Source organism: Hoplias malabaricus, chromosome 7 (assembly GCF_029633855.1).
Source record: "Hoplias malabaricus isolate fHopMal1 chromosome 7, fHopMal1.hap1, whole genome shotgun sequence".
Classification (NCBI taxonomy): domain Eukaryota; kingdom Metazoa; phylum Chordata; class Actinopteri; order Characiformes; family Erythrinidae; genus Hoplias; species Hoplias malabaricus.
This window is the reverse complement of record NC_089806.1, coordinates 28,000,234-28,018,442: the sequence shown is the minus strand read 5'-3', so window position 1 is coordinate 28,018,442 and position 18,209 is coordinate 28,000,234. Positions and strand designations below refer to the sequence as shown.

General features: G+C 38.7%; 1 protein-coding gene across 5 annotated transcripts in view; it reads left to right on the top strand.

Annotated features, from left to right (window-relative positions):
* Positions 1 to 660: 660 nt before the first annotated feature.
* The window catches only part of LOC136702837 (centrosomal protein of 128 kDa-like), a 107,196-nt gene continuing 89,647 nt past the window's right edge, over positions 661 to 18,209 (top strand). For 2 of the 5 annotated variants that reach the window (XM_066677990.1, XM_066677988.1), the window contains exons 1-10: positions 666 to 1,443; positions 1,571 to 1,657; positions 2,017 to 2,143; positions 2,369 to 2,472; positions 3,712 to 3,803; positions 3,942 to 4,014; positions 4,409 to 4,531; positions 12,894 to 12,980; positions 13,212 to 13,286; positions 13,571 to 13,712. In XM_066677990.1, coding sequence (XP_066534087.1) covers positions 1,297 to 1,443; positions 1,571 to 1,657; positions 2,017 to 2,143; positions 2,369 to 2,472; positions 3,712 to 3,803; positions 3,942 to 4,014; positions 4,409 to 4,531; positions 12,894 to 12,980; positions 13,212 to 13,286; positions 13,571 to 13,712 — 1,057 coding nt within the window. In that variant the 5' untranslated portion in view covers positions 666 to 1,296. Of the gene's footprint in view, positions 1,444 to 1,570; positions 1,658 to 2,016; positions 2,144 to 2,368; positions 2,473 to 3,711; positions 3,804 to 3,941; positions 4,015 to 4,408; positions 4,532 to 12,893; positions 12,981 to 13,211; positions 13,287 to 13,570; positions 13,713 to 18,209 lie in introns of all 5 variants that reach the window. The other 3 variants (XM_066677989.1, XR_010803953.1, XM_066677986.1) reach the window with 3 other exon arrangements.

Sequence of the window (18,209 nt, the reverse complement as noted above, 5' to 3'; positions counted from 1 at the left end):
CACTAATAAAACGGGCGAGAGATCACTAATAAAACTGGCAAGGAACTGGCGGAGAACCGCTGGTTCAGTTGAAATCACTAATAAAGCTAGCGAGAGATCACTTATAAAACTGGCGAGAGCCGCTGATGCAGTTGAGACCACTGATAAAACTGGCGAGGAACTGGCGAAGAACCGCTGGCGAAATGTACGCCACTAATAAAACTGGCGAACGAACTGGCGAGCTCTGTCGCCATTCAACTCGCCATTTCCGCTCGCCAGTCGCCACGCAGAGATCCAACTCCTACTGATTTTGGACGTCCATTGACATTGTCAATTGGTCCCGAAATGACGGACTTGTTTTCAACGCATTTCGGACGTCCATTGACGTTATCAATTGGTCCCGAAATAACGGACTTTTTTTCAATTAATTTTGGACGTCCACTGACGTTTAAAATATGTCCTCGACGGACCGACAACTTTTAGACCTTTTTTCAACGTCCAGGGACGTTCCTTGTTTACTGGGAAATATGTGAGTTTTAACATACAATTACACTAAACACTAACACAGAGAAACCAACCTGTTTTGAGCCCAACGCCTTGCATATGTTGTCCATATCATATTTTTGTCCGGTCACAACGTTTGAAAAACTACAACTTCCATCAGTCATGTCGCGTCACACGTAGTCCTGTTATGAGGCGGGCAGTTTCCATTGCAGGGGGCTTGTAGGAAATTACGGTAACGTTAACGGACGCTTCTCAAGGTTTCTACCTATCGTTAGAGGATTATGAAGCTTTGGGACTTTAAAATCTGACTGGGCATTCTGAACAGATACGAACAAAAACCTAGGCTGCGAACTCTTTTGAACGAAGTCGCGTTAGCTGTCGTTAGCAAATCTATGCTAGACAGCTAAAGTATGAGTGAATGTGAACATTCCTTGCAGAGAAGCTAGCCACAATTTTCTGTTTGCTGTGTAGACGTACATCGACGTGTTGACAACGGACATAACATATATTACATATGTTATGCAGTTAAATGTGTCTATGAGCTAGTTACAAGTAGATTCATTCCGATCTAAGTAAGCTAGCATATCTAACTCTGGGCTAGCCGATATGTAGCATATCCAACTAAGTAACATTATAAAGAAGCGCACCGCCCGCTACATAAATAGTGAAAGTTGATTGAAAACTAATTTAAATCATGTTTTGTTGTCCCGGTTGTTAGCATTAATATGATATATTAATTATAGACGAGCGATTGTAAGTTAACTTTATCCAATTATTCAACAACGTAACTTTTTCTAACACTGCGTTTATACTATGGAACTATCCAGTGGTTCTGAGATTTGCAGTAATTCGAGAGAGCATCGCTCCCGAGATGGAGATACACAACACAGGCGTAAAACAACCCATGTGAACAATTTAGGCATAGCGGAGAAAATATGTGATTTGACAAATACGTTACAGGTGAGTCTTTGCTAAATGTGCACCGTTTTAAAAAACAAAATTACAATTAGTTTGAAGTTGCAGCTGCAACATCTCTGTACAATATTTTTGTAATTCCTAAGAAAACGTTAACAGTGTTTATATGTAGGACACGAGCGCAAATCTTAATAAAGTGGATCGCATGCTGGACCAGTACAGAGAACATACAGATAGCAACGATGATGCCATAGCAACCGTGAGTATTAACTCCGTATATACTTTTCCTAATATTATTAACTGTAAAGTGTACTATTATAGGGAACTTAATTCAGGAATAATTTTGTTCACAACCTCTTGGGTTTTTACCATGCAATGCAGTGGATTACGGGTAATCTTCTACTTTTTGCAGTGCATTGCGGAGTTGTTTAGTGCGCACAATTTTTCCTTTGTTTTCAGACACTACTGGAAAATGGTGGAACCTAGTATTGTGCACTGCTCAGTGAATAGGGATTAATTTCAAACACAGCAACAGTGTATTAGCATTATTCTAATAAGTTACTAAAGTCTGATATCAAATAAACCTGCTCTAATATTACGGTGCTGTCTTTAATGTAGCTGCGGGAAAGCCTTGCGGATTCAGTCCATCAGCTTCAGAACCAGGGCCTCAAGACGTCCGCAGGAGCTTGTAGCACCACATTCTCTACACTGAATTCAAGAAGCCTGGATGATGACAACACTTTTGGTATTATAGGATAGGCTCTGGTTAATTATGATGCAGTGACCCTAATGTAATTTTTTAATCAAGCTGTTTTTAATACCTTTACCTAAATTAAGGCATATCAGAATTCAATAGCTGAACAAAAACATATTTAAACAAACTGCAATTTATTCATATTCCTGTGCTTTGTAAAGCTTTAAGATGCTGAAATATTTTTAAAATCAGTAATCTTGCACCTCTTTTGTCTAGATGGGCAGCACCACAATTCCTGGTTTCACCTAGGAATCAGCAACAGGAGAAAGTCCAGATCTGCTACAATGTGCTTTAGAGACCCCTGTCAAGCAGAGGAACAGGTTTGACACTCCCTGTCTTGGCCATTTAGTCGATAGTAAATTTTAAAATGGGATATACAATACAAACAATATATATGAAAGTATACAAGCCTGTGTTCTTTTAGGTTTTTTTGTAGTTTTGTACTGTATTAAACCACTCACTGTCCACTCCAATTTTTCTTCTACTCATTATCTATGCTGTTTATGTGAATGTGCTATGATGTGGCACAGTACGAATAATGCATTATTTTGAGACATTTTTAAACATTTTTTTTTATCTGCTTGATTTTAGTTTGGTGGGACTGAATTTGCCTTACCTGATGTCATACCTTGATAAAGTGCATTCAGCATGTCCAGCTCCATTTAGATTAGATGAGTTTCTTGAGGGAACAGTTGTAATGAAACCTTTTACGCATTTCCTCAGTGATAAATCTCATGTACCTTAAGGGAATTAGAATCACCAGTGGAACATTTAACTTTGCAAAGTGCAAAGCCTAATCTTACAGCTGGTGCCTCACCAGCATTATTGTATGCAAAAATGGCACAAAAGCTCTTTTCAGTCAGATTTGACAATTGATTTGTCTTATTTTTGATTTGAAATTGAAATTTATTTAAAATTGATTTTTTGATTATTGATCAAAAAATGCTAAGAAAAAAGGAGTAATATATCCCCCCACCTTGGAATGTGTTGGTCCTTAACATTTAAATTTTACACATTTGCACATTACTTCAACTTAGACATTCCTCTTTGGAATAAGTAACATCCACCAATCTACATCAGATTTTTCATTAAGAGATGTGGTCAGTGTGCTTTAAAAAAAACCTTTCTGCAGAAAATGGTCACTTGGATTGCTCCAGGTCGAGGCAAGAACAAAGTCAATCAAGGAAGAGCCCTGCTGCAGAAAATGCTAATTGATGGCATCCAGTCATGAGAATTTATGGGAATTAGTAATGAAAGAAAAGTTTGTTGCATATAAATTAATTAATTCTTAATTTAAAAACTGATTTTTAAAAACTTTCATGATTACTCAAATAATTATGTCCATATTTAGAGTATATTAGCTAAATTCTTCAGCTAAACATACAAAAATTTCTGTAGTTAAATTCTATGTTGATGTGAAGTATGTGAATGTGTTGCGTATAAGATGAGCACAAGACTTATGCATTTTCATTTGTTTATGTGTACAATCTTTTTATGGAAATATAACCTCAGGAAAAATGAAAAAAGATTGCATCTCTCTTGTTCTTTATAATTCTCAGATTCACTCACTGCAAAATGCACTTAGAGATTTGCGCAATGACCAGCTTCAGTTAGAACATGAGATTGATCAAGAGATCCTCATGAGGAACAGGTCAGCTTTATTTTTTATTTATTTATTTATTTATTTATTTTTTCCTCCCCAAATAATTAACCAAAATGTATAGCTCTTTGTGCTAAGTTGTATAATGTATACTTATTCCAATTGTATTGATTATTTTTGCAAGATCAGATCAGATAATGAAACCAGAAGAATGTTAGTAGACCTTACAAGCCAAATACAGGACTCCCCACTGGAAGAACAGGTAGGTCTAGTCTGCACAAATATGAATCTATAATTTTTGTGAATTTTCAAGATAACATAGGAATGAGTAATTAAATTGCTTACAGCAACATGTACCTTTTTGCACTCTGAAAAATCCATTTCTTAGTTTTAGGTAAAATATGTGTAAATTTTGTGTGAACAGTGTGGCAGAGTACATACAAATCTTGTGTCAGTTTGATATTCATTTGCCTTTCCTACCGATTTCTTTGGCTCAAGGTACTTTCTTGGTCAAATCATATTATTATTATTATTATTATTATATGGATGGTTTAGTAGAAATATAGTGGAAAATTTTGATCTAATCCTGAAAATTTATTTGCTGTGGTGATAACTCTTTATATCCTATACTTTCTGTGTTATTTTACCTGAATCAGTTGTCCTTGCGGTTGGAGAGACGACTACAGAAGATAGAGAATGAAATGCAGTCTCAACGACAGGTGGTCTCAGAGAAGCAGTGTAAAAGGCAACATGGCAGTTTGTCTAATGAGCTGCAAAAGGTAGACATATATTTAAGAATGTATCTGCTATATTAACCTGTCGCTTGTTGGTATGAGCCTGTATTTACTAAGTATATCTACAGTTTAAGTGCTTTTTGCACGTGTAGATACTTAGTGGCTAGGCACTGTTTTTCAGGTTTGCCATCACATTCACATTAGTATGAGAGGCTGTTTGGGCCAAATTTCAAATTTACCTCTCACGCACATTATCAAACCCTCTCCTGTTTACTATCAGTCCTCTCATACACCAACAATCCTGTCATACACACTGTCAAACCCTGTCACCCTTATCATCAAGCTCTCGTACTCACCATCAAACCCTCTCTCACACACACCCGATCAGTATAGACTGTGTTTGATAGGGAATAAGAGAGACTTGACAGTGAATGAGAGATACTTTGATAGTAGATGTGCGAGTTTTTGATGGTTGCGTTTTTCTGATTGGCCTAAAAAGATGTCATTAACTTTTTGTTTCTGATTCACTTATAGTCAGATATGCCCCTCATTTCCTAACAAGTGGAAATTCCAGTCTGCAACATTAAATGAAACTTAAAGCTCAAACCAAGATTAATGAGGCTACGGACCCCTTAACATACATAAATTCACCCAGTGACATCAATACTATGCCAGAGGCATTGTGACCTCAGCAACAACCAGCAGCCAATGCAACTGTTGATGAGGAGTTTGAGGGGTTTACTTACCATCAAAGTCTCTCTCATTTACTGTCAAACACATACACTTATTATCAAAGTCTCCCCCATTCCCTATCAAGTTTGTACTGATGGGGTGTGTGTGTGCTGATAGTGTATCTGAGCATTGATAGTCTGTGAGAGGCAAGTTAGAAATTTGGCCTAAATGGCTTCTCACACATTAGCTGTGTGTATGTATGTTTGCCCATATTTAAACATAAGGATATTTGAGCTTCATTTCAACAGTATTGAGAGATGGATCTTATATAACTAAACATAAGAAGTTATAAAATAAATTTCTTGTGAAGAAAATTAGGACACCCTATTAGTGATCGACCGATATATTGGCCAGGTGATAAATTGGGCCGATTTTTGCCATTTTTTTTTATATAATCTGCATCGGCCTATATATTAGCACAAGAGGCCGATATTTACACAATGCACACAGGCAATGCTGTGGGCAGCTCCGTCATTGTAGCTGTTAGAGTGCCCCTTGCGTCCATTTTGCCACCTTACAGGCAGACATCATTGAGCATAAATACAGGAGTACAAGCCTCAAACACGTAGCTGCGTGCCGTCTCATCAGAGAAAACGGTATGAATTATCTTCTGTTCTTCAGCTCTCACTGTTTGTTACTGGCTGCTCTTTGTAACATACACTCAATAATCTGCTGTCATAAACGACTGAGTTGATAGTTGTAACCTAGAAACCCAGCGTTATTTAGCCTTATTTCGCTCATTGGTCGGCAGCGCCTATAAAAAAAATGACTCATTATTACATCCGTCAGTATACCTCAAGTAATACAGGTACAAAGTCGACAGTTAATGTACCAAATTAAAGCTTCAAGTCACTGATTTTCATTGATTTAATCATTTTATATATAATCTCACTCGATAAATAAGTATTTTTGCTATGTTATTGGATATTGTTATTAAAAATATTTTAGTGACAATACAGATTTTTCACTGCACCATATTTAAGTCAATATGTACATATCATACACCAATCGAACGGGCAGACACTCAGGATCACGAGGATATAAGCCATTATACGCTAAAATTAAGGAATTAAAGCTGAAAAAATAAGACATTCCAAACTTCAGATTTCTTCCTCATCAATGACAAAACCGCTGCTTCTCAAAGCCTGTAGAGCCCACAAGCGGCTCACAAACAATGTTAGCACAGCAGCGCTTGCCTTAGTCTTCTTCAAAACGAGACGAAATCTGAATCTCTCTATCAAACCGTTCGTGAGTAATCCTCCATGTTTGTGTCGAGTACTGGCCGAAAGAATAGTATATCTTTTCAAAAAATAATTAAAATATGATCCCCGTGGACCCATGTCATACCTACTGCCGCATAGCTTAGGCTCTCAGCTTTCCAACGACATGTCAATCAAGTCTGTAGACCAAGCAGGGGCAGAGTTATGGCAATGTGCACCCAAGGAGGAGGGACAAACATGAAGCAGAGCACAAGGGTTTTCAGCGCCTAACAGACCTAGACACTGCGAGAGAGACTTAAACGGTTCTGTTTGGCAGCCACAAGCTCCACAAACAACAATCAAGTTAATAAACATGTTTCAAAGCTTGGATGTGTTTTTACTAGTTGCATTTCCCCAACTGAGGACATTTAAATGCAACAGGAGTGCATTTTAACATGTCAGTCATTTAAAGGAACACTGTACTCTGTACTGAGAAAAAGTGTAAACATCAAATTTTACCCACTTTTCCATGCAGAATTCTTTCAGCTGTGTGATGTTTGAAGGGTTTCTTGAATGCACAGCATCTCAGTAGGATTAAGAGCCGCGCTCTGATTTGGCCATTACAGAACTCCATTTCTTTCTTTTGAACCATTCCTTGTGGATTTACTAGAATGTTGCATGGTCCATGTTCACTTCAGCTTCAGTTATTGTACAGATAGTCTCACATTTTCTTCAAGCACCCTTTGATACAGTGAAAAATTCATAATAGATTGTATGATGGAGAGCTTGCAAGGACCTGCTGTAGCAAAGCAGCCCCAAACCATGACATTTCCAACTTCATGCTTCAAAGTTGGCATGGGGTTCTTGGCTCAAATGCTGTGTTGGTTTGCACCAGACCTGTCTTCTGTTACTGCGTCCAAATAATTCAGCTTTGGATTCATCTGTCCAAAGCACATTGTTTCAGAATTCAGGAGCAGATTTTATTCAAGAATGTCTCTGTACATTTGTCCATTCATCCAATTATATTAAGTGTGCCAGTGGTGTATGCTGTAAAACAGCCCCACACCAAGATGTTCTCAACTCCAAACTTCACTGTTGGTATGGTGTTTTTGGGGAGATATTCTGTGCCTTTTTAACCTCCAAACATGGTGAGTCTTTTGATGTTCAAAACCAGAGTTTTATCTGACCAGACTATATTCTCTCAACATGTTTAAATGTTGTTGAGCAAACTTTAAACGCGCTTTAACATGCTTTTTCTTCAGCAATGGAGTCTTGCATGGTGAGCATGCATACAGGCCATGGCGGTTGCATTATTATTTGCTTTGCATCTGCTGATTCCAGGTCTTTCTGTAGCTAACCACAAGTGGTTTTTGGCTCTTGGACAGCTCTTCTGATAATTATTTACTCACTCATTCATTCATTCATTCATTCATTCATTATCTGTAATTGCTTATCTAGTTCAGGTTCAGAGCCTACCTGGAATCATTGGGTGCAAGGTGGGAATACATCTTTTTAGAGGCGCCAGTCCTCTTCACAGGGCAACACTCACACATTCATGCCTACGGACACTTTCGATTCGACAATCCACCAGCCAACGTGTGTTTTTGGACTGTGGGAGGAAACCTACACCGACACGGGGGAAAACACACCAAACTCCTCACAGCCAGTCACCCGGAGCGGGACTTGAACCCACAACCCCCTGGAACTGTGTGACTGCAACACTACCTGCTGACACCACTGTGCCGCCCATTATTTTCAAGTATGCTTATCCTCCAAGTATGCTTTAACCAGCCTAGTAATCTTATCCAGACGTTTATGTGGCATTGATTCAAATCAATTAGCTCAATATAGGAAAACATCACTACCCAATTTTCTTAGCTGTCTTAATCTGATGCGAGATCATGCTGCTATGTTGCAAACATCCCCCAAAACCAGAAAACCCTGCCTTTTTTGTACTGATGTATCAATTGATTTGTTTGCTTTCAAATAAGCAGCAAGTCTGCATACTATTACACTAAAGAAAGTCTTACCCTCTACGTTAATAAGACTTATGGGCCGAAACTGTTCTATACTCACAGCATCTTTGTCTTTAGGGATAAGAAGATTGCCTGCTCTTTAGGAATGATCTCTTTCTTCCAAAGAACAACCGTCAATCTCCACAAAAATTTCAAGACCTCAGGTGCATACTTGTATACCCAATATGGCATTCCATTAGGCCCTGGAGGAGCACCAGCCTTTGCATGACATACCACTTGAATATCACTGGATTTGAGTGAGCTAACCTCCATATTTCATCTAATGGTGGAATATCCCTTGGCCACTCTAGCTCCTTTGCCTCATCTTTATCTGTATACACACCATTGAAATGCTCCTCTAATTCCCTTTTTCCAAATTTTAAACTCCCAGATTTCTCATTACCAATTAAAGTCTTAACAAAATTAAATGGATTCCTAAAGAATGCTGCTCTTGCATGTTCCTTCTTTTTCTTTCTTTTCCTCAAGTTCTCTGCTCTTCCTAACACTGCCAGCCTACCCTTAAGTTCTTTCTGTAGTATCTTAATGCCCTCTCTTTCCTCTTCCCCTACTCACCTCCACTGCTAAGAGCCTTAACTTCTGAATTTGTTTATCTTTTTCTACTTGGCATCTTGACCTTACTCTGTCTTGTCCCCTTTTGCTTTTTCTGCAACATACCAAACCTTGCCATTACATATTCGTAAGTAACTATACCTAAACTACTCAATTTCTTCTCTCCTGATCCTTTCAAACCAGCCAATATACCTTTCAAATAATCATTTATACACTTCCACCCTACCATATCTTCTGCAGCTGGCCATTTTACCTTTATTCCCTGACAAATTCCTTTCTCTTTTGCTCCTTGTTTCACCCTCTCCACATCTTTTGTGCTGGTGTTCTCAGTAGTAGCAGATGTGTTGATATACTGTGAACTCTGGTGAATAATAACCTGTTGCTGGACTTCAGCCGAATGATTTAAACAATCCCGTAACAAGTATGGGATGCTAGCCCATGGCAGCCCCACAAGGGTCTATTCAGCTGCTCTGTTCACAGCGCAGGTAACCAAATAAGTAATTATAATCATACACAAAATAAGAAATAAGTCTATATATACTCTGTGTGTGTGTATCTTTCTATATATACTGTGTGTGTATATGTATGTTTTCAGAAAATATACATGTCTACACACAAGAACACACAAAATTTTCTTTTACTGTATTTTCTGTTTCTTGCCTCTTGTCTTTTCTCCTCTCCATTCTGATTTCATCGCCATTTGCATTTGCTCTCTCTCTCTCTCTCTCTGTCTGTTTTTGTCTGGTATCTATCTTTAATTAATTCTATAGTAGAACACACCCATAATGGTGCTTTAGGCTATGCTCACGCAGCATGTAAATGTGGCCCAAATCTGATCTGTTTCTGAATATGTGACACATATTTGTGGCACGTATTGTGTGTCCGATTCATAACCGACAGCAGAACCCGACATCAGATTTGACCGGCTGTGTGAACATAGCTTTAGTCTGTCTCACTCTCTTTCTTATATATACAGTACCAGTTAAATGTTTGGACATGCCCTTTTAGGGAGGGTTTCCTTTGTTTTGGACCATTTTCCACATATTTCGAATGTACAGTATAAGTCAAAAGTCAATTCTTTGTTTTTCATTATTTTCTACACTGTAAATGAATATGGATGACATTAAAATTATGAAAGAACACATATGGAATTATGTAGTAAACAAAAAAGTGTTAAACAAACCTGAATATCTTTTATACTTTAGATTCTTCAAAGTAGCCACCTTTTGCTTTGATGACAGCTTTGCATACACTTGGCGTTCTCTCAGTCAGCTTTGATGTCACCACCTAGAATGGTTTTCAGTGAATAGCTGTGGCCTCTTCAATAATTAATTTGTAGACGTATTCTCCGCCTTAAAGTGTTTGAGTCCATGGCTGTTTCTCAATACAAAGTACGTCAAGTTCGAACTGCCGTACTTGGTAGTACAAACATGGTGTGCTCCACTCACAAATACAGCGCACGAGTACGCTGTGGTTATGTAATTGGAACGCTGGCGTACTTGAGTTACAGTCTCCGTGGCGTGAAAAAAATGAATTGTGCTGAGGTTGGTGCGAAATGCATTCTGGGAGGTCTGACACTCAAGTTTACAGAAGCCACGTCCCAGTGCATCCTCAGTATTATGGGCGAAGCAAGAACACATCAGGTATTTGGACTGTACTTGGCTAGATGTGGACATTTTAAACAGAACAGTACTTGGCCTGTTACTGATGACATTTCCCAAAGAATACAACAACGAAAGAACACATGAATGCATATTGAGAAACTGCTCATAACTTGGGTTGAGCAGAGGTAGGGCTGGTACACAGTTTTATACAGTGAATAGCCCTATTCCACCAATGTCTAATGAGATGTGTCCAAACCTTTAACTGGTACTGGAAGCAGTAGAACACAAGAGGGAGTGTGTTATCACACAGCTTATTTTTTTGCATATTTGTCACTCTCTTAAATGTTTCAGATCATTAAACAAATGTAAATATTAGTCAAATACAACACAAGTAAACACAATGCAGTTTTTAATTTTTTTTTTATCATTATTCTTAAGGGAGAAAAAAATTCAAACCTTTTCAAGCATGAACCTCGAAAACCTTAGGATTCAGGTCAGGACTTTGACTAGGCCACTGTAAAGTCTTCACTTTGTTTTTCTTCAGCCATTCAGAGGTGGACTTGCTGGTGTGTTTTGGATCATTGTCCTGCTGCAAAACCCAAGTTGGTTTCAGCTTGAGGTCACAAACTGATGGCTGGACATTGTCCTTCAGGATTTTTTGGTAGACAGTGGAATTCATGGTTCCATTTATCACAGGAAGTCTTCCAGGTCCTGAAGCGACAAAACAGCCCCGGACCATCACACTACCACCACCCATATTTTACTGTAGGTATGATGTTCTTTTTCTGAAATGCGGTGTCACTTTTACGACAGATGTAATGGCATACACACCTTCCAAAAAGTTCAACTTTTGTCTCATCAGTCCACAGAGTTTTCCCAAAAGTCTTGGGGATCATCAAGCTGTTTTCTGGCGAAATTGAGACAAACCTTAATGCTCTGCAGTGGTTTTTGTCTTGGCACTCTGCTATGCAGGCCATTTTTCTTTTTTTCTTTTTGTCTCTTTCATGAATGCTGACCTTAACTGAGACAAGTGAGGCCTGCAGTTCTTTGGATGGTGTTATGAAGTCTTTTGTGACCTCTTGGATAAGTCATCGCTGCGCTCTCGCGGTAGTTTTGGTCGGCCAGACACTCTTGGGAATGTTTACCACTGTTCTATGTTTTCGCCATTTGTGGATTATGGCTCTCACTGTGGTTCACTGGAGTCCCAAAACTTTAGAAATTGCTTTATAACCTTTTCCAGACTGATAGATCTCAATTACTCTCTTTCTAATTTGTTCCTGAATTTCTTTAAATCTTGGCATGATGTCTAGCTTTTGAGGATCTTTTGATCTACTTCGTTTTGTCAGGTCAGTCCTATTTAAGTGATTTCTTGATTGAGAACAGGTGTGGCTAGAGAAATTGAACTCGGGTGTGATAAACCACAATTATGTTTTAACTCTGGGGGGGGGTCATTTAGGTTTGGATATTTTTTCTCTCCTACCTCTGCTATAATATCCCTCTCTCCAAGCTGCACTGTGGCTCACAGCGTGACTTTACTCGCTAACGAAGGGCACAGGGTATACACAATTTAACCAGTTTGAGAGGAAGTGCTCTAATTATAGGCCTTATTAAATGAACTGTGGTGTCGCCTCACTTCATTGTATGTATGTTGTTTTTAGCATGTCAGGCTGTTTTACATTTTAGGCTTCGTTTGCACAAAGACTTTTATGTTGATGATGAGCCTAAATATGGGTGAAGTTGGGAGAGCACTGTTTTTACTGCTGGAGAGCCCGAAGGTGCTGAGAGTTGATTTATTTGATAACCACGTTTATCAAAAAACTTAATATTCGAATCTCAAAATTAGAAATCAAATACATACCCAACGAACAAATATCTGAATACACAAATACATGGGGCCAGCCCTATTGTTCAGAAAATCAGCGCTCAGTGCCCGCTTTAAAATTTAAGGCTGCACTGCGGCTCCCAGCATGGCTAGGCTCATTTGCTAAAACGTACATACATGTACGTAAAATGGTGGCCATTTTAGAACATCAGAGGTCATCCTCATCTGTAACGCAGTCAGGTATATAGGATATAGAGTGTTAAGAGCTGTAATTACCTACTGTTTCAGGAAATGGAGGCATAATTTCAAGAAATGTGATTAAGCAACCAAGAAAAATAATTCATTTTGTCCATAATTAACATTCAACCTGTCACTGATTTTAAAGATTCTTCTGGTTTTTTATTCTGCTGTATATGTTGTAATAGGTTTTTTTTTTTTTTTTCTTTCTCCATTCTGTTCTGCCAGGATTTAAAAAGGTGTGACATGGAGAATAAGAGGAGAGAAGACAGCTACAGGAATAGATTGCTGAGATCTGAATGTGAGAATTGCAAGGTATTGTACAATTTTATATAAACTTTATTCAAACCATGTATATGTGTAAAGGGCTGGCGATCCCTCCAAGGTGTGTCCCTGTCTTGTGCCCAGAGATTTTGGGTAGGATCCAGACACACGGCCCAGAACTGGATAAGTGCTTAGAGACAACGAATGAATAAATGAATGTATGTGTGTTTTAATCTTCCATGTTGTGTTTATCTTCCGTTATTCTTTATTTTGTCCCTCCAGTTAGGACAGGATTTGGAACATGCAAGAAAACAGCTTGACATCTCTGAGGGTGGACATGATATTCTTCATCATCAGGTAACTTTCTATTTTGTTTTTTGATATGTAACTATAAAAGCCATTAGTCAGAATTAAGAGTATAAAACCACAAGATATATCAAAGCATGACAAAATATACAAACTTTTCATTTAGTAGATTAGGTGTTTTTAGTTGGTGGTGTAGATAACATATAGTGTAGAGTCAAATGTCTTTTCCCTATTAGTATCTTTACCATTTATATTATGAAAATTAGTGTTTTACATAAAAATATAAACATATTTAAACAGAAATATGTTTTTGTACATATGTTTTTTGTATATAGATGGAAGCCATGTGGGTGCAACTTCAAAGATCAGAGGGAGAGCGTGCACAGCTGCAAAGGAAGATCTCACTGCTCCTCTTGCAGAACAGGAATTTAACAGAGCTGCATAAAAATGGAGCTGCACAACTTGGATCAAGTCAAGGTAAGGCAGTTAATGCTTGGGTGCTATAGATGAGGTCTTTGGAGAAATCTTTTGCTGGTGAATATGATAACACAAAGCAATATATTGCTGACCTGTGTTAGTGTGCTTCTTTGTGGTTACTTGAATGAAGTCAGTGTTCTCTCGCATGCCTTAAGCTGGGATTACACTACACAACTTTTAGTCCAATGTTAAATGTTTTTCAGGTAAATCACAGCATATCAAACATTTTATTTTTTTTGACCCAACTGTCGTGTAGTGTAAAGTCTCCACCAACTTAAGGCAGAACAAGTCCCTTCAACAGCCAATAAGAACAGAGCACTGAAAGTTAACACAGGAGCATGCAGTGGATCTCTACAGTGGATCATGGATTAAACAGTAAAACTGAAAAACTACAGGGTGGGCCATTTATATGGATACACCTTAATAAAATGGAAATGGTTGGTGATATTAACTTCCTGTTTGTGGCACATTAATGTATGGGAGGGGGAAATTTTTCAAGATGGGTGGTGACCATGGTGACCATTTTGAAGTCGGCCATTTTGGATCCAACTTTTGTTTTTTCAATGGGAAGAGGGTCATGTGACACACCAAACTTGGTTTTAATGTAAGTTTTATTCTTTCATGAGTTATTTACAAGTTTCTGACCACTTATAAAATGTGTTCAAAGTGCTGCCCATTGTGTTGGATTGTCAATGAAACCCTCTTCTCCCACTCTTCACACACTGATAGCAACACAGCAGGAGAAATGCTAGCACAGGCTTCCAGTATCCGTAGTTTCAGGTTCTGCACATCTCGTATCTTCACACCACAGACAATTGCCTTCAGATGACCCCAAAGATAAAAGTCTAAGGGTCAGACTGGCCCACGTCGACCAGGTCCACTTTCCAGGAAACTGTTCATCTAGGAATGCTCGGACCTGACACCCATAATGTGGTGGTGCACCATCTTGCTGGAAAAACTCAGGGAACGTGCCAGCTTCAGTGCATAAAGAGAGGAAAAAAATCATCATGTAGCAATTTTGCATATCCAGTGGCCTTGAGGTTTCCATTGATGAAGAATGATTAGAGGATTTATTATTCAGATAAACAAATTGATAACCATCCATCCATCCATTATCTGTAACCGCTTATCCAATTTAGGGTCGCGGGGGGTCCAGAGCCTACCTGGAATCATCGGGCGCAAGGCGGGAATACACCCTGGAGGGGACGCCAGTCCTTCACAGGGCCAAATTGATAACGATCAGATAAATAAGATCTGAACCAAGAGAGGGCAGATCCTTTTATTCCTACCAGATTTTCCAGCCTATCAAGAAGCATCACATGATCTATGGTATCAAACGCTGCACTAAGGTCAATAGAGATATAGCCCTTATCATGTGAAAGGAGTAAGTCATTAGTTACTCTTGATATTGGCTTGTAGTTTGCGAGTACAAGAGGGTCAAGATTTAAACCATTGTTGTAAATCAAGGGACCGTTCTCATAAAACACAGAGTTTAAACGGATACATGGCCTGAAAACGAAGCCCCTTCTCTTTTAAGATCTTCCTGATTGGGTTGTATGCTTTATGTTTAGCGAGGATGTCACTGGGGTAGTCTTGATCGGAATACACCCGTCTTCCTTTCAGCTGTATCACTTTTTTACCCCATGCAGAGGGGAGTACACGCTCCTTCATGGTGTACTCCAAGAAATGAATCACAATGGATCTGGGGTTGGAGCTTTGTGGTGGTTTGGGGCCAAGTGAACGCTGACAGCGCTGTATGCCCAAGGTGACGTCTGTGAGGATAATTCAGTTTTAATGAAGTTCTCTATGAATTTCTGCAGGTTGTCACCTTCCTCTCCCTCTATAATCCCATGGATACGGATGTTGTTCCTATTTGAATGGGCTTCTAGGTCAGTCAAGCATGTTTGAAGGTGGTTTCAACAATGTCTGCTGTTAGCTTGTTATACTCCAGGGTCTTTTTTGGTGAAACAACTGTGTCTTTCACGTTTTCTTGTTGGATTCCTCGCCTTTCTCTTGCTACCGCCTATTTTAACCGCGTTTTAACACACTATTATGAATGTGAAGAACAAAGTTTTACTAAGTTAATTGTCGAGGGTTAGCTAGACCGTCTGCGAGCTCGGAACTTATGCTGGCGCTTGCTTCTCCACCATCCGGAAGTCCAATTCCCAATAAGTTTGTGTCACATGACCCTCTTTCCATTGAAAAAACAAAAGTTGGATCCAAAATGGCTGCCATGGTCACCACACATCTTGAAAAGTTTTCCCCCTCTCATATACTAATGTGCCACACACAGGAAGTTAAAATAACCAACCATTCCCATTTTATTAAGATCTATATCCATATAAATGACCCACCCTGTACAATATATTACATAGTGCTGGATGTGCATGTCCCCAAATAATGAGTATTACCTGTAGGAGAACATAGTGTGCCAAACAACATGCTCTTACAGCTTTGATTCCAACTGTATTCTAATTTTCTTTTCCACCTTATGTGATGCAACACTGTTGCACGCTATGGCTACTGCTGTTTCTGAACCATTTAAGGTGGAATGTAGCCACAGCTATGTGCGATTTCACTAATCTCCAGACCCTGCTACAGTGTGTAAAGACTGTGCTGGCTTATTTTTTCCCCCATCCATGACCCAAAGAATTTTTTTTTCCTTTGTGGATCTACACAAATAGCAGCACAAACAATAACCGTAGCAAGTTGTACCTCCGTATTTCTGTTTTCAAGGAAACGCAAGTTGCATGTAGTGTGTTATGCCCAGTCATGTAGCGCGAGACATTTTCCCAGTCTCTGTAAAAATCATTACAAAACATTAGTGTAGTGTGAATTACCCTGTCTGTTTATAATCTGCCTCAACATTAAATTCGAGCTGCATATACTGGCGGATATGCATATCTCTATCTGTTGCATGGGGTGTGTCCCGAAATGTGCCCTGCCTGCTACATGTAGTGAGTAGTGGGCCATTTCCAACAAACCTATGGTATCGGTGCTCTCTGTAGCCAATACAAATTCTTTAAGTGCAACACTACTTAAACCTTTATCCTTTTTGTTTTGTCTTTGTGTCTTTGGAATGAGACTCTTCATGTGACAAATGTCTCTCAAACAAAAAATCTGTGTTTGAAGCCTCCGTTTAGCAGTTCAATGTATTCGCATGATGTGATGACACAGAATACTTGTGGCTGTGCTAAACACAACGTGAAATAGCAGAGACATTTTTTACCTGCATTAATCTTTCACACAAGAAAATGACATTGTTCTTAATCCACACAAGTGTGTACTTTTGGGGCTAAGGACAAAACTGTGTGGTTTTACTTTCCTAAGGGCGTTTACACTCAAACAGTTTACTTTGCTACTAGTGGAATTGATGGGGTGATGAGGCAGGACTAAACAGCACATGAAAAATCTTATATTAAATTCTGACATGTAGTTACAGGTGTCACTAAACAAGTATAAAGTTTATTAAAGCACTACAGAAGTATAGCTCCTTAAAGATCTTTTTAGTAAGGATTGCCATAAATTACTTACCAGTTAACTGGACATGGCTGAATTCTTAACAGCTCTAGGGTTAGGAAATGGTTGAAACAAAATATATTTTTATATTGTTGTGAGAGGAGCTTAAACAACAAGAGGCATATATTTTTGAGGCGCAAGCTTGTTTGTTTTACCCATAGACGATTTCTGCCATTCATATGTTAAAAACATTTTAATTCAGCGGCTGCCAGTGGAGGATTCGAGGCCGAGAGTTTGCATGAAAATGCTCATTTGTTTATTTTAAACAAAGAGCATGTGTAGGAATTGTTTTCTTTCTGACGAAGGCTTCGTTATGGCACACTCATGGTTAACAGGAAAGGAGGAAAGGCTTTATTTCAAGAAGTGGACTGATCCCATGGAGGATTTTTGCAATAGGTAAGTGAAATCCTTTCTTTCAAATGAAAGAAATTCGCACAAATAATGACAAGCATAAATGAATGTAAAACACATGTAAGATATATAATTATGTAAGAAAACGCATTCATTCATGCTTATGTAAATACACCGAATGCTGCTGTTACGTGTAAATGGCACATTCAAGTCTAGTCTGTTGCTAATCTGAGTGTTAATGGTATGTTGTACAGTAGTATGCAAGGCTCCTGTACCATAAATGTTTCTTATTGTCATGCTGTAATGTGTAAATATGATAGCATCATGCTATGTAGCTTATGTACTGCTACTGTAAATCTTTGTAACTGCTCACATTTTATTATTTTTCAGAAATGTGGAAAACACATCTCCACCAAAAAAAAACATGCCGTCTATCCAGTCTACAACCGACACCAGGCAGAACAGAAACACTTGATGCTACTCCACCATTGCTGTAAGTGTAGCATTTTGCGATACATGGGCCATATGTAAGCAATGTAAACACTGTATTTGAAATACAAGTAAATTGTTGCAGTGGCCATTGGCATGTATAGATGTACAGTGCTATATATTTATTACTGCTCAAAG